The sequence below is a fragment of the Sitophilus oryzae genome, unplaced genomic scaffold (assembly GCF_002938485.1).
Source record: "Sitophilus oryzae breed Bouriz unplaced genomic scaffold, Soryzae_2.0 scaffold_808_pilon_pilon, whole genome shotgun sequence".
Classification (NCBI taxonomy): Eukaryota; Metazoa; Arthropoda; class Insecta; order Coleoptera; family Curculionidae; genus Sitophilus; species Sitophilus oryzae.
This window is the reverse complement of record NW_022147426.1, coordinates 32,851-48,488: the sequence shown is the minus strand read 5'-3', so window position 1 is coordinate 48,488 and position 15,638 is coordinate 32,851. Positions and strand designations below refer to the sequence as shown.

At 30.9% G+C, this 15,638-nt stretch overlaps 2 protein-coding genes across 2 annotated transcripts; both read left to right on the top strand.

Annotated features, from left to right (window-relative positions):
- Positions 1 to 7: 7 nt before the first annotated feature.
- On the top strand, positions 8 to 4,667 carry LOC115888871. The gene is made up of 6 exons (XM_030908740.1): positions 8 to 70; positions 185 to 408; positions 1,393 to 1,604; positions 1,658 to 1,899; positions 2,658 to 2,781; positions 3,339 to 4,667. The coding sequence occupies exons 2-6, from the start codon at positions 244 to 246 to the stop codon at positions 3,637 to 3,639; spliced, it is 1,044 nt and encodes a 347-aa protein (XP_030764600.1). The 5' UTR covers positions 8 to 70; positions 185 to 243; the 3' UTR covers positions 3,640 to 4,667.
- Positions 4,668 to 7,310: 2,643 nt separating this feature from the next.
- On the top strand, positions 7,311 to 12,767 carry LOC115888853. Its single transcript, XM_030908712.1, has 7 exons — positions 7,311 to 7,617; positions 7,839 to 8,126; positions 9,297 to 9,450; positions 10,181 to 10,318; positions 10,375 to 10,597; positions 12,141 to 12,349; positions 12,654 to 12,767. Exons 1-6 carry the CDS (start codon positions 7,411 to 7,413, stop codon positions 12,316 to 12,318), a joined length of 1,188 nt encoding a protein of 395 aa, XP_030764572.1. The 5' UTR covers positions 7,311 to 7,410; the 3' UTR covers positions 12,319 to 12,349; positions 12,654 to 12,767.
- The last annotated feature ends 2,871 nt before the right edge of the window (positions 12,768 to 15,638 follow it).

The window sequence follows — 15,638 nt, the reverse complement described above, 5'->3', positions numbered from 1 at the left end:
CAGTGAGTTTTCTAGATTTCGCCTTGCCCAACGACATTTGGAAATGTGATCCAAAAACGATTCAAAGAAGGTAAAAATAAAACCATACATACCGCTTTTAAACACCATTATACATATAGACAATATGAACGTATATACAGGTCCTATACCTGATTTAATAAGATTATTTGTGTTTTTTTTTCAGGTAAAAACTTCGAACAATTTACGCTGTTTCTTCAGGGCCACATACAGAACGAGGCGGACATGAGTCCGTCAAAAACTTGCAGAAACACTTGTTCCAATTATTATTCCACCAAAAGAGAGACCTGTTACGATCACACGAGCCTGTTCTGTCAAAAAGAACGACAGTGCAACGGAAGAATATACGAATGTATTTTTATCGAATCCAACGCAGATGTCTGTCTATCGGTAAAAATGATTTTTTTTTCATCAAATATATAATATGAATATAGTCTGTCTGCGAAGATATATGACAGTCAGTTGTGTCTGTCATTTAAATTCAAAGATAAATTGTATGATATATCGATATTTTAAATTATAAATATTTTGATATATCGATATTTTGGCATATCGATAAATTCATGTATCGACATTTTGTTATATCGATATTTTGAAATATCCTGATATATCGATATTTTGATACATCGATATTTTGATATATCGATATTTTGATATATCGATATTTTGATATATCGATATTTGGATATATCGATATTTGGATATATCGATATTTTGATATATCGATATTTGGATATATCGATATTTGGATATATCGATATTTTGATATATCGATATTTTGATATATCGATATATTGATATATCGATATTTTGATATATCGATATTTTGATATATCGATATTTTGATATATCAATATTTTGATATATCGATATTTTGATATATCGATAATTTGATATATCGATATTTTGATATATCGATATTTTGATATATCGATATTTTGATATATCTATATTTGGATATATCGATATTTTGATATATCGATATTTTGATATATCGATATTTTGATATATCGATATTTTGATATATCGATATTTTGATATATCGATATTTTGATATATCGATATATTGATATATCGATATTTCGATGTGTCGATATTTTGATATATCGATATTTTAATATATTGATATTTTAAATCATAGATACTTTGATATATTGATTTTTTGATCTATCGATATTTTGATTTATCAATATTTTGATATATCGATATTTTGATATATCGATATTTCGATGTGTCGATATTTTGATTTATCGATATTTTGATATATTGATATTTTAAATCATAGATACTTTGATATATTGATTTTTTGATCTATCGATATTTTGATCTATCGATATTTTTGATGAAGCTGGACTATAAATTCATTTTTTTCAGACTTCGCCATTGAGAAAATACGAATTTGTCAAATACAAGAGCGGACGAACTTTGGGCAAAAAAAACTTTTGCAGCCATTTATTGCCTATAAAAAGTTGGACTAGATGGTTCGTCCGATGTCACTACTGCATGTGTATATGCGACGATAAACACGTGCTATCTGACAGATACGTAAGTCTGAGATCTGTCAACGCAGACACAGAATATAACAGGTAAAGATTCAGATAGATTGTTCAGTCAAACGATATAACCTAGCCTATTATAGAGTTATCACAGGTGTGAGACTCGTAAAAAAGAACAAAATCATTCACATACAAATCCAAGAAGGTAAATTATTGCCCTACGGTTTGATCGATCAGAATACAGTACGGTGGAAACCAGTTGATGATTACAAAATCACAGATCCTGGGGTATACAACAAAAAAGACTACTTTATGCTGACTTATTCAGAAAGAAGTATGGCTTTAGATGATATACAAGAAACCATGGAAGGTTATGTCGTAACAGGTAAAGTACAAAACAATAACGATTCATATCTAAACTATTTAATTTTAAACCATGAAGCTCAAGACATACAAAATAATTTGCTCAAAGTATCAAAAAAATATGACACGTGTTTTCTAGGGAAATATTAAAAACAAAGACATGTTTAGATATTAATCAAATATATTATAAGGCATTGAAGCCACATTTTTGAGATGGAGCTATACAAAATCCACATAAGTCGGCCCTTTTCGTTCAACAGTTTTGAACTACGCAAGCCTAAGAAGTGCTTCGCGATTAGTTGATTTATTTCATACTAACCAACAGAAGTAGTTTTCTAAGTTTCTGTCTACCACGTAAAACAATTTAGCGTCTGACTATTCGCGCCTTTACTTATAAATTTAAATTTAATCTCTGACATATTTAAACAAAAACAAGAAACGGATAGATATGATGAATATCTAAAATAACAGGTTGAAATAATGCCATTACCAATAAAAAATAATATATTATACGTTATTAATATTTAGAGTTGTAAGTAAGTAGACAAATCAGATCGTTTTATTTGGCGCCTGCGCACGAACATCCTGTTGAACGAAAAGAATAGACTTTTGCAAGATTGATATTCCTATTTCTTTTCTTCGGCTTCACTTTCCACTCATTGTGTAAATGCGGTACTAGCTATAGTCTTATAATATATTTGATATTAATTATAAATTACTCCCAAGAATTCTTTTTCCTTTTTTTTGCAAACCAACATAATATTAACTTAAAAATTCTAGGAGTACGCTTCAATTTAATAAACGGAAGAATTTATTTTGTGGTCCATTTCAATTTGTTCAACTGGGCCAATGGTACAGTAGACCAGAAGAAAGGTCATGATGTATACGGAACTACCCAAAGGAGGTGAGGCTAATCACATTTAAAAGCATGTAAAAAACCTATATCGATATTTTATTATGTCGATATTTTGTATATCGACATTATGTTACATTTGTATTATCGCTATTATGTTATATACAATATCGCTATTATTGTATATCGATATTTTGTTATATCGATAATCTGACGTATCGACACTATATCGATACTATATCGATATTTTTGTATATCGATACTATATCAATATTTTGATATATCGATACTATATTGATATTTTGATATATCGATACCATATCGATATTTTGATATATCGATACTATATCGATATTTTGATATATCGATACTATATTGATATTTTGATATATCGATACTATATCGATATTTTGATATATCGATACTATATCGATATTTTGATAGACCGATACTATATCGATATTTTTATGTATTGATACTATATCGATACTTTGATATATCGATACTATATCGATATTTTGATATATCAATACTATATCGATATTTCGATATATCGATACCATATCGATACATTTACACATCCATAGCATACCAAACTTTTTTTTCAGGTCGAAAATCGATCTGAAAAAGGCCGACGTGCCTACGAAATCACCGGGTCCGCCCTCCATGGTAAATTTCGGTAGTTCCGGGCAGTACTTGGAGTTTACGCACACCGATTTCGAAAGGGATGTGGCACAGACGGCGATTCCGTTTTTCGACGCTCAAGAGGTGGTCGCCAAGCCAGCCGTACCTTTAATGGGAGCCGGAATTTTATACAGAGGACGGGAATCTTACGGCGGTTTCGTAACGCCGATAATAAAGACCTACGACTATATAAAACACCTAGATAATTTTGTTTCTGACAAATGACAGTGACAAGTGATATACATTCCTGTCACTTCTTTAGTATAGCAGTCTCTGTCTACACATACCGAGCAAAAATGTGTCGCTCTGTATTAAGTATAGAAAGTTTTTCGAAAAATGTCTACTAAGTTTATATACCTAAAGCTACATCTACGCCTAATATTTTACCGCTCAGGTAAGACGGATTCTAGCATATACACTGGAAGATTCACCAGTGGTTTTAACAATAATTACAGCATTGTGTTTATCGAAAATTTTTACAATTTAAGTTTCTGTCGTGAAACAAAAAAAAATGGAAGTTCTCTGTTCGAGAATTTATTATTCTTATAATATTGTTACGGATTCCGTGTGTTCACTAATTTAAACTCACGATAAAATACTTAACGAATATATTAAATAACAATAACAATATAAGTAACAGGATGTACTAGGATGTACATATCACGACAGAACCTTAAATTTGAAAAAAAATCCCAGAAACTCATAAAATAAATTGGAATTGTTCCAATTATTAAACAAAAACTGTTAAAATTATTGTGTATCGAAGTTTGACGATGAATAATCTTTTAAACCGTTAATTTAATCGACTGAGCATAAAAAACATTTTTGTAGAGCAGCGAATTTTTCGTGTATTATAATGATTTTTTGTTAACGAGCTATAAAATTCATAAGAAAAAAGAAATCTGCCTTTAAATAATCAAACTTCAACCTTCAATAACTTTCGAACGGTGAGGCTTACAAAAAAATTGTCAGAGACCTTTTTTGTAGAGAATTAATTTTCCTACGAATATATGAGACGAGATATGAATTTTTCTTTCTAATAATAAGGAAAAAATAGAAAACTGAAAGGCGAAGAAAAAAATAGTCGATTTTTTTGACCCGCCCTAGTTTATAAGCGACTTAACAGCTTTTAATGTTGTATCATTATTTATATTGCAATTAAATTAATCTGTTTACGTTTTATATCTTTAGTTAAACTTGATTGTAACCGCCCAGTTTAAATATTATTATTTAAATAAACTGAACAAATCCAATATTATCGTTCTTTTTTACGATTTCCTGTAACATTGATATTCCACAACATTCTGGTTTCGATTCCCTCCAAACAAATTTTGATAATGTATTCATTGCCACAATAATATTATCAATATTTATTTTAAAATCGTTTAAAGAGAATGTCTTTTCTTTCCACTAGTTCGTTGTACAGGGTGGTCAAAATTGGTCTGTTTTAACAGAGAAAACCTATTTCCTGACTAGATAGAGCATTAATGGCTTAAACGTTTAATAGCTTAAACCGCCTGTTGATATTTTCACTGCCAACTGAGATACGGGGTCTTTTTGAAATTTTTACCATTTTGAAAATTGTCCATAACTTTTTTATTTTGCGGATTAATAAAATTCTGTAAAAGCGTTATTAAGGCACTTTTTCAGGCACAATCCAGTGGCGTAGTCAGTTTTTTCCATGCTTGCTGTTTTTGTCAGAAATAATAAAAAATATAATTTTTTAAATGGAAATCATAGTTTGGCTATGAACTTAAAAAAATGCTGGCGTTTTACCCTTTCCAATGATCTAAAATTATGGACATCTATTTCTAAGAATGAGAGAAATATTAGGTTTTGATTCGAAGCGGGCCTTGATTTTGTGTTGGCCTATTTGCCTAATTATTTTTTATCGCAATTTAATATTCTATATTATTATTTATCTGCATAATTAAAGACTTTTGAAAAGGAAAATTAACATTCTATATTAGTATTAGTAATTACAATTGAAATCGATACAATAAACAAAAACAAGTACGTAAAAGTATTTTTTGAGTGACGAATATAGTTTTCTAAAAAAAAATCATCAAAGATGTTCAAACTGAGCACCCCCTTGTTGAATACACAATAAACATCTTTTGCGCACAGAGATTACAACAATTTATTAGGCAAACTGGTGTAATAAGTCCAAAAGCTTGCCTAGTAGCCTTCTGTAATTCTTCTCTCGTCCCAATGGTTCTTCCCTTATACAGGGTGTCCCAGAAATAAGTGCAAATATTTTAACTGGTAGTATAGTTCAATCCCAGAATCACGCCTATGAGGGTTCTTTTTGCGAAAAAAAAATGTTGAAAATTTAAAATTTTTCTCGACATTTTCCGGGAAATTTGAAAAAACTTTTTAGTGCCACTTGTTTATTCACCTGAGATTTCTCTACGGTGTATCTAAACCTTGCAGTGTTGCAACCTCCTATGTTATCAACATTTTACATAGTTCTACATTTATAAATTCATAGACAAATTTCTACTCAAAAATTAGGATGTTAAATTTAATCTTTATCAGTGCTCATTATTAATAATTATTACAGAAAAAAAATCACATTAATTATTTTTAGTACTTACCCTTTCAATGAAAACTTAACAAAAACCACCGAAAGTTAACTAAAACATTACGTTTATGACGTTTACGAAAATTATTCATAACCAGGTCACAAAATAGAAATTCCTAAAATGTTTATCGTAATTTAGAATTCAATATATCGAAAACAGCGAATCCAACGAATAATCGATTAATTTCTGTTTTGTTTGTTTTCTTTCATGTTCTCTGTTTTATTTGAACCACTGATTTATAAAACACCTTGTGAAAAGCGCACATTACTTTGAATACCGTCTTTTATCGCCACTTTACGAACTACTTTCAATCCAAGAAAATACATGTTTCACTCAACAATTTTAAATACGTATTTTGTTTTTTCGCTATTTTTTCGATGTATTTCGACAGCCCAACCGTCGCGCGTCGGCCAAGAGTGCCACGTGAACTGGTCCTTTGAGCCGCGCCGTCGTGGCTGGCTTGCGTCGGACGACGAAGCAGTAACGTTGCCGTAGTTACAACAATTTCAAATTCAAGACATTCAATCAAATTCGTATTAAATTTTAAAAATAAAACAGAGAAACATGAAAAGAAACAAACAAAACAAAAATAAATTGATTATTCGTCGGGCTGTTTTCGATATATTGAATTATGAATTACGATAAACATTTTAGAAATTTCTTTTTTGTGGCCTTATCAATAATCAATTCATTTGTGTTTTGTTTGTTTCCTTTCATGTTTTTCTGTTTTATTTTTAAAATTTAATAAGAATTTGATTGCTTCGAGTGTCTTGAATTTGAAATTGTTGAAACTACGGCAACCTCGCATGACGCAAGCTCGACACGCCGGCGCGACAAAGAGCAGTTACCAACCAGTGATGCGCCGACGGTTGGGCTGTCGACGGAATTGTCGAAATACATCGAAAAATAGCGAAAAACACAAAACACGTATTTAAAATTGTTGAGTGGAAACATGTATTTTCTTAGATTGAAAGTAGTTCGTAAAGTGGCGGTAAGAGACAATAATTCTCAACATTTATTCATTCAGAAAGGTATTCAAAGTAATGTGTGCTTTTCAAGGTGTTTTTCTATTTTTCCAAGGCTCCTTGATTAAAAGTTACTGTTTTTGACACAGCCATGGCACTCTAGATTGAACTTGTGTCATTTTCTATCGAATAAAGTAAAAAATTTGGCGTGCAGCTGTTTCTATGAATGTTTACATGGTCTAGCGTTCTCCATCAAAGCGACAAGAACCTCGATATCAGCGTCTTATCAACTAGCCAAAGTTTATCAATCGCCCACAACGATGTTCATGAAAGAGAAAAAAAAGAGTGTAAACAAGGCGTTCTGATAGTACAATCGGTACGACTGCTGCCTGTTTTGAGATATCCAGTTCTTTTTCGGAACTGTGATTGTACACACACAATTCAAAATGTTTCGAATAATTTCATTATTTCTTCTCGTGGGCGCGATTGCTTGTAACGAAGTAATTTTGGTGGACAGACTAAGAATGGAATTCCTGAATATGGAAGAAGAATTGTGGAAGTACGTGCTGTGGGAAACACCGAATATCGATCTCGGTGATTCGGAGTTGTATTTGGTGAACAAGTTTAGTGAATACGACGAAAGAATTAAACAGGTTTGTACAGTTCGAATATTTTTAAGGGTAGTATTACAGTTTAAAGAATATGTATAAAACATCCTGTATATCATCCATTTATTTATAAAACATCCTGTATAACATGTGATTTAATAAAAAAAGACAATATGTATGAACATTAATTTGAAATCGTTTCAGCAACAATTTCAGCGCCTGCAGATTTCATTTCATAAAAAAATAATCCGATTTAAAATTCCCAGATGCCTGAAGATATTCTACTGGGCCTAAACCCTATCAAGCATATCCATTCCTTCATACTGCTCTATCCGGAATTGAGACAGACCGAAAATCTGTACGAAAAATTCCGACAGTATTTGCAAGATCAAAAAAATGCCACTTTGGGCGACAAAAGACTCATAGAGAACATGGTGGACTCTGATGAAATCATCAGGGATATCTCCAACAAAAAAATGGGTGCTAATGTGACAGTTCATAACGTCTACGACCTGACGTTTGGTAGCGAGAACATGATACTGAAAATATTCGAAGTAAGAATAGGTTTAGAGATACTGGATGGTTACCTTCATAACTTTCTTATTTTTTCAAAAAAAAATTGGGTGTGCACTATGCGCGCATATTTGAAAGAATAAAAAAAATAGAGATAAAACTCAATAAATACCACTTTTAATAAAAAACGACACGTGTTTCTTGATAATTAACATCAGATAAACAAATTAGAATAAAAATGCCCCGAAGAAAAGTAATAGGAACAATTTTACAAGACCTGGTGCATCAGCTTCGTATACTATAAAGAAAATTAGGGATAAAACTCAATAAAAACCACTTTTAGCAAAAAACGACGCGTGTTTCTTGATAATTAACATCAGATAAACAAATCAGAATAAAAATGCCTCGAAGAAAAGTAATAGAAACAATTTTACAAAACCTAGTGCATCAGCTTCGTATACTATAGGGAAAATTTGAGATAAAAAAAAACTCAATAAAATCACTTTTAGCAAAAAATGACAAGTGTTTCTTGATAATTAACATCACATAAACAAATTAGAATAAAAATGCCTCGAAGAAAAGCAATAGCAACAGTTTTACAAGACCTGGTGCATCAGCTTCGTATACTATAAAGAAAATTAGAGGTAAAACTCAATAAAAACCACTTTTAGCAAAAAACGACGCGTGTTTCATGATAATTAAGATCAAATAAACATATTAGAATAAAAATGCCTCGAAGAAAAGCAATAGCAACAGTTTTACAAGACTTGGTGCATCAGCTTCGTATACTATAAAGAAAATTAGAGGTAAAACTCAATAAAAACCACTTTTAGCAAAAACCGTACGTGTTTCTTGATAATTAACATCAGATAAACAAATTAGAATAAAAATGCCCCGAAGAAAAGTAATAGAAATAATTTTACAAGACCTGGTGCATCAGCTTCGTATACTATAAAGAAAATTAGGGATAAAACTCAATAAAAACCACTTTTAGCAAAAAACGACGCGTGTTTCTTGATAATTAACATCAGATAAACAAATTAGAATAAAAATGCCCCGATGAAAAGTAAAAGAAACAATTTTACAAGACCTGGTGCATCTTCTCAAATCTCATTTTTTTTTATCTGAAAAAATAAAAAAGTAATTGGGGCAAGACACTTTTAAAAACACCCGGTATAATAATAAAATATTACGAAAAAAATATATTGTAGTTCCTTGAAGACGACTACTACTGCAAAGACATGTTCCAGTCTCAGAGACAGGTGTACTACAATTTGTACAATGCTGTAGCTTTGAATGGTCTGAAAAGTTACGTGATGCTACAATTCGTTAATCTGATGAGACAAGTTGAACAAGGAGGAAAAGGTATAGAATGTTCAGCCATCGTTTAACGTGACGTCATATATTGTCGAACCGTCTCAATAACTTGCCAACCAGATTAAAGAGACCGGTGAGGTCATTACGGCATTTTGTAAATTACTGCATATTCTTGTAATTGTCATTGTCATTGGATTTAAGGTTATAATTGTAATTACCGGCATCGATATAAGTCAAAACTAAAATTTGTTCCTGTAAAACAAAATTCAAATTTTTTTATTGCAAAAATACCTCAAAGATTTAAATAAAATGAACATGATCTTATTGCTAAGCTTATAAATAATTTTTCTCGCGAAAGAGACGCTGCTGTAGAACACTTTTGCCCGTGTACGCCGTATATGAAGTAAGTACAATGCGAAGGTGTAATATTCCTATATAAAATAAAAATTGATAGCTTTTTAAATAATATAGCCATTTGTTGATGCTTTAGAAATAGGAATTTCAACAGTTCAAAGGATTGGAATTAAAGGGATCGTAAGAGTTGAAGAAAAAATGAATAAATGCCGAAAAAAAAACCGGAACTCGCTCAATCAATAATTTAGGAACGTACTTAAAATATTCTGAACAATACGAACTGATCTCAGACACACCCTAAAACTCGTATTTGGCAAATAATGATGACGTAACGATGAACGATGGCTGAACAGTCTTTACACCTAAAACTATAGATTTAAATGTTTTGATTTAGTAATTTTATTTAAACATAACTTTTTCCTAGGGAATTACACTGACGAAGCAATAATAATCAGGAACAATTTTGAAAGACGAGTTAACGAAACCATGACAGTCTTTCGAGGTGCCATGGAATTAGCAACTGATAAACTATGGAGGTGTGACCCAAAATACCACAGTTTAGGTGAGTTACTACCGAAAAAAAAATAGCAAACATAAAATATTGCTCTGTCTGTTTAGGTGAAACATACGACGAATTCACTAGACTGCTTCAAGGGCACGTGCAGAATGAAGTTGACATGAACCCGCGAGGTACATGTACCAAGAACTGCGCAGCTTACTACACGAGCAAAAATTACGGTTGTTACGATGAAGACAGCGATTACTGCACGAATATGGAGAAGTGCAACGGCAAATTTTCGGCTGTAACTTCATCGAAAGCCACATGGAAATTTGCACATCTGTAAGTAAAAAATGAAAAAAAAAATTGGATGTGCACTATTTGCGCATATTTGAAATAAAACTTCTTACTAACAGCTATTGAGACAAATTGAGGGATTTGAAGGATATATATTTTTTATGAATGCTTTTTACAAACTTCGAAAAAATTAGAGTTAATATAAAACCGTATACTATTCTAGCTTTATAATTTTATGTTTTTTTTTTTAATTTTAATTAAAAACGATAATTCTATCACTGTGGCCATTAAACCAAAATACTACTACATCTATATCTCTGACTACTACTAACCAACAATTTGTTTTGTGTGGTCTGTGGCCTGTTTTTGTTTAAATGATTTATTCGTTATTCATATTGGGGATTAATTTTTAAATTAATTTTAACCGTTAGGTAAACTCATAGAATATGTACAGGGTGTCCCACTAAGAATAGCTCTCGGCTGTATCTCGGAATGTATTAACCGTAGCGGCTGCGGAAAAAAATATTTAAGTTTGTAGAACGACCGCTAGGGGGCGCAACTGCAACAAAAAATAAGAAAATGAAGTATTTACACAATTTTGCCTAGATAAGGTGTACTATAAGTAACAGCTTCATAATCTTCAGTAAATTTTGAATATTTTTTGTTAGAGCCATTTTCCCCTATCTACCAAAATAAAGTGGTGGGGGAAGGTTAGATCTGTTTTTATTTGAATATTAATAAGTCTGGACTGGATGATCGGAATCCAACAAGAGAGGGCTCGTTTAAAAGAGCATTTCTTACTCTATATTGTACCATATAAACAATAATAATAAACTTTTGAACGTAGACGCTAGGGGGCGTTGTCTTACAATTTAAGAAACATTGCGCGTTTTTTCAAAAAAACTAAATGCAATAGTATACGTAATTTTAGCTGACAGCAAAGAGTAGTAAAAGCTTAACAAGTAGCATTCTAACCTCAAAATACGATAGAAACAGTTAGTTTATTTTAAAATCGACAATATACCAGAATATCTTAATACCAAATGTATAATTAAGATATTAATACATCTGGTATTATGGTATTCTGGTATTTCGTCGATTTTAAAATAAACTAACTGTTTCTATCTTATTTTTTTGTTAGAATGGGCCTAATCAAGAGGGCTACTGATACTGTATTGTAAAAATAAGGTAATTAAGGACTTATTTTTTGGTATTTATTATAATTTTGTTAATATCTTTGGTTTGAAAGAAGATATCAAAATGCGGGTTTCGCTGACTTTTTAAGCTTTTACTACTCTTTACTATCAGCTAAAATAACACATACTATCGTATTTAAATTTTTTGAAAAAACGCAAGTTCAAAGCAATTCAACGCAAGTTAAAAGCAAATCAAGTTTATTATAATTATTTTCTTAGCCGCGTATGGCATAGATCGTTACCCAGTGTTGTCCCAAGTTTTTTTTCATCGGGGTAGATTATCACGAGATCATTCTTTAGTCATTGCGAGCACGTATCTAACTTATATTTTTTAATACATTTATTCAATAATTAAAATCAGAATAGCCACCTTATGCGTATTTTTTTTTCAGAAAACACGTAGTAGGAGATACAATTTTATCAAGTTCGAGAGCGGCAAGTACTACGGAAAGCAGTCAAGTTGCTGGAAGAAACCAGTTGACAGTTGGTACCGATGGTTCTTTCACTGTTCCTACTGTATGTGCCTTTGCGACGACCCCAACATCAATTCTGACAGATTCATCAATTTGAGACCCGTCCTGTCAGACACCAAGAAGAACAGGTAATGTCATCAGAATAAACCATCATATTACCCAAAACCAGTTTATAAGATTGTATATCATGTCCCCCTCTTTTGAGTTATAACCCATCATACAGTCTCAGGGGTGTAAGCCAGTATATGACACGGTTTTACAGGGGTTTTTAATTCCTAAGAAAGAAATAGGGCCTTAATATATGGTCACACTGCCTTTAAATTTATTATACCATATTATTACTCTGAGTAATAATATGTAGCTCTGTCTGAAAGCCTGGACTAATATTTGAAGGTAATAAATTTCTATCTTAGATCTCGATTTTTATTCCAGGGTTGTCACAGGTGTGAGATTTGTCAAAATTGACAGAATAATGCATATTCAAATACAGGAAGGACAACTGTTGCCCTACGGTTACATCAATCAATCGACAGTTCACTGGGTACCGTCCTGTTACACGAATAAACAGACACGGCGTTTTTGGCAAGGTAGAAAGATTTGTCTAGCATTATGTCAATACGAGAAAGGATCTATGGCACTGGGGATGATGTAAAAACTTGACAAACTGAAGCTATGTATGTTACTGGTACTTTAAAATTTTTATGTTAAATATTTCTCTGAACAAAATATGAAATTATTTACTTTAAATTGGTGTTTTTTAGGTGTCAAATTTCAGGTTGTTGATAGTAAATTGAGACTGCAAATACATATTAACCCTGTTGATGGAATGCAGGTTTTGGTAAGAAAAGGTGCTGCAATGTATGGTGTATAAAGAACTGTGGAGTGTAGAGTACGTTGTAGATAACTCTGTTTATATACCATTTGCCTATCAAAATTGTCAATTTTCACAACTTTTTTTCCATACATAGAGTCATGAAAATTGTCGATACGGATTTTTTGAAACTTACTGTTTTAACTATTAAAAGACGTAGACTTGAAAAATAGTCTTTTTGGTGGTGACGAGTACGGTACTGAGATGTAGGCGAAACTTTCAACATTTTTCAAAAAATTGTTCAAAAACAAGGGATGAGAAAATCAAGTTTCTAATAAAACCAAAAGCATGTGATAATCTTTGCAAGGTATTATCTAAAGTACATTAAAGATTTTTGAAGAAACAAATCCTGCAAATTTTTCCATAAATTTTATTACTGGATGTTGGGTTGCTGGAAAATAAAGGCGAAAAATGCAAGGCTGCAATGATGTGGGGTCGACAAGGGTCATTAGTTTTTTAATCATGTAAGAAAATGGTGGGTGCGATTTGGTCAAGGTCCGATACGATTGTGAATAAAAACTAGCTTGTGTATGTATTGAGACCAATGTAAAGACGGTAAAATGTTCAAAGAGAATGATATAGGGAGGTTGGTTTGTATAGTGAGGGTCGTGAACGGAGTACGGTAATCTGATAGGTGATTAATGCGAACTTTAAATACATTTTCAAAAAAAAAAAATTGTTCAAAAAACAAGGAGGTGTCGAGAAGAAGTCAAGTTTCCTAATAAACACCAAAGCAATTTAAACTGGTCTGGCGGAATTTATATATTAGTACCTATAGATAATATTAATTTAAAAAAAAAAATCGAAATTTTCATAATTTTATTACTATGTTTTCTAATAAAATAAGGCAAAAGATATCAATTTTTCCAACTTTTTCCTTACAGTAATAAGTATTGGGGAAAATTGTCGGAGTTTGGTCAGTCACCGATTTGATGAACTACTGTTATTCATTAACTAATTAAAAGACGTATAATTCAAAAATATAGTTCTTTTTGGTCGTACGAGTACGGTACTAGGTATATGCGAACTTTCAAATATTTTGCAAAAATTGTTCAAAACAGGGTTGGAGAAAATTCCAGTTTCCTCTAATAAACCAAAGCAGTTTAAAACCTTTCAGGTTTTATATATCTAAAAGTAAATAAATACTTGAAATAAATCCTGGAAATTTTCAATAATTTTTACATGTCTAAAAATAGCAAAATTCAATTTTAATTTTTTCCTTAACATAACTATATGTCATGAGAATGTCGATTTTGGTCAAGTCACCGAATTTGATTGAGAGACTACTCGTTATTATTAACTAATAAAAGATAGTATAGATTCAAAAATATATTTTTTTTTTTTTTTTTTAATAAAATTTAAAACAACCTCTTGAACTTTCAAAGTATTTTCAAAAATTGTTCAAAAGACAAGGCGTTGAGAGAAATCAGTTTTTCCTAAAAAACCAAAGCATCTAAACTTTCAAGGTTTAATATTTCTAAAAAGTACATAATAACTTTTTTTTTTTTTTTTTTTTATATAATTTATATTATCTATGTTTCGAAAATGAGGCAAATATAATAGTCAATTTTAAAACGTTTTTTCCATACGTAATATAGTCATGAAAATTGTCGGATTTTTGTCGTTCCGTGGATTTGATGCAAACTAGTGTAAATTAATTAAGCTATTAAAGACGTAGAATTCAGAAGTATAGTTCTTTTTGTCGTAACGAAAATATTTGATTTTTTTTTTTTTTTTTTTTTTTTTTTTTTATTCAAATATTTCAAAAAAATTTTCCAAAAACAAGGTGATGAAAATCAAGTTTTAATAAAACAAAAGCATTTAAACCTTTCAAGGTTTATATACTTCCTAAAAGTTACATAAAATTTTTGAACAAATCCTGAAATTTTCATTTAATTTTATTACTATGTTTTAAATAGGAAATAGTCAGATTTTTTCAAACTGTTTTTCCAATAATAATAGTCATGAAAATTATGTCGATCAGTCAAGTGCACGATGATTTGGTGAAATTACTGTTATTATTCGACTAATAAAAGACGTAGAGTTGAAAATATAGTTCCTTTTTTGGTGGTACCGAGTCGGTACTTAGATTACGGCGAACTTTTCAACTCAATGTTTTCAAAAAATTGTTTCAAAACAAGGGTTAGAAATATCAAGTTTTCTAAAAAAGCCAAGAGCATTAAACCCTTCAGAGGTTTTATATACTTAATTCTAAAAGTACATGAAAATTTTGAAACAGATTCCTGAAATTTTCATATTTTATTTACTAATGTTTCTAAAAAATAGGGCAAAAATAGTCCAATTTTTTCCTTTTTTCCAACATAATATAGGTATGAAGATTGTCGATTTTGGTCAAGTCACGGATTTGATGAAACTACTGTTAATTTACTAACTATAAAAGACAGTAATAATTCAAAAATAATTATTTTTATTTTCATATCTATAAAAGCCCTCATGCAGAGTGAACATGCGAACTTTCAATATTTCAAAAGAATTGTTCAAAAACAAGGGTTGAGAAAAATCAAGTTTCTAAAGTTAAAACAAAG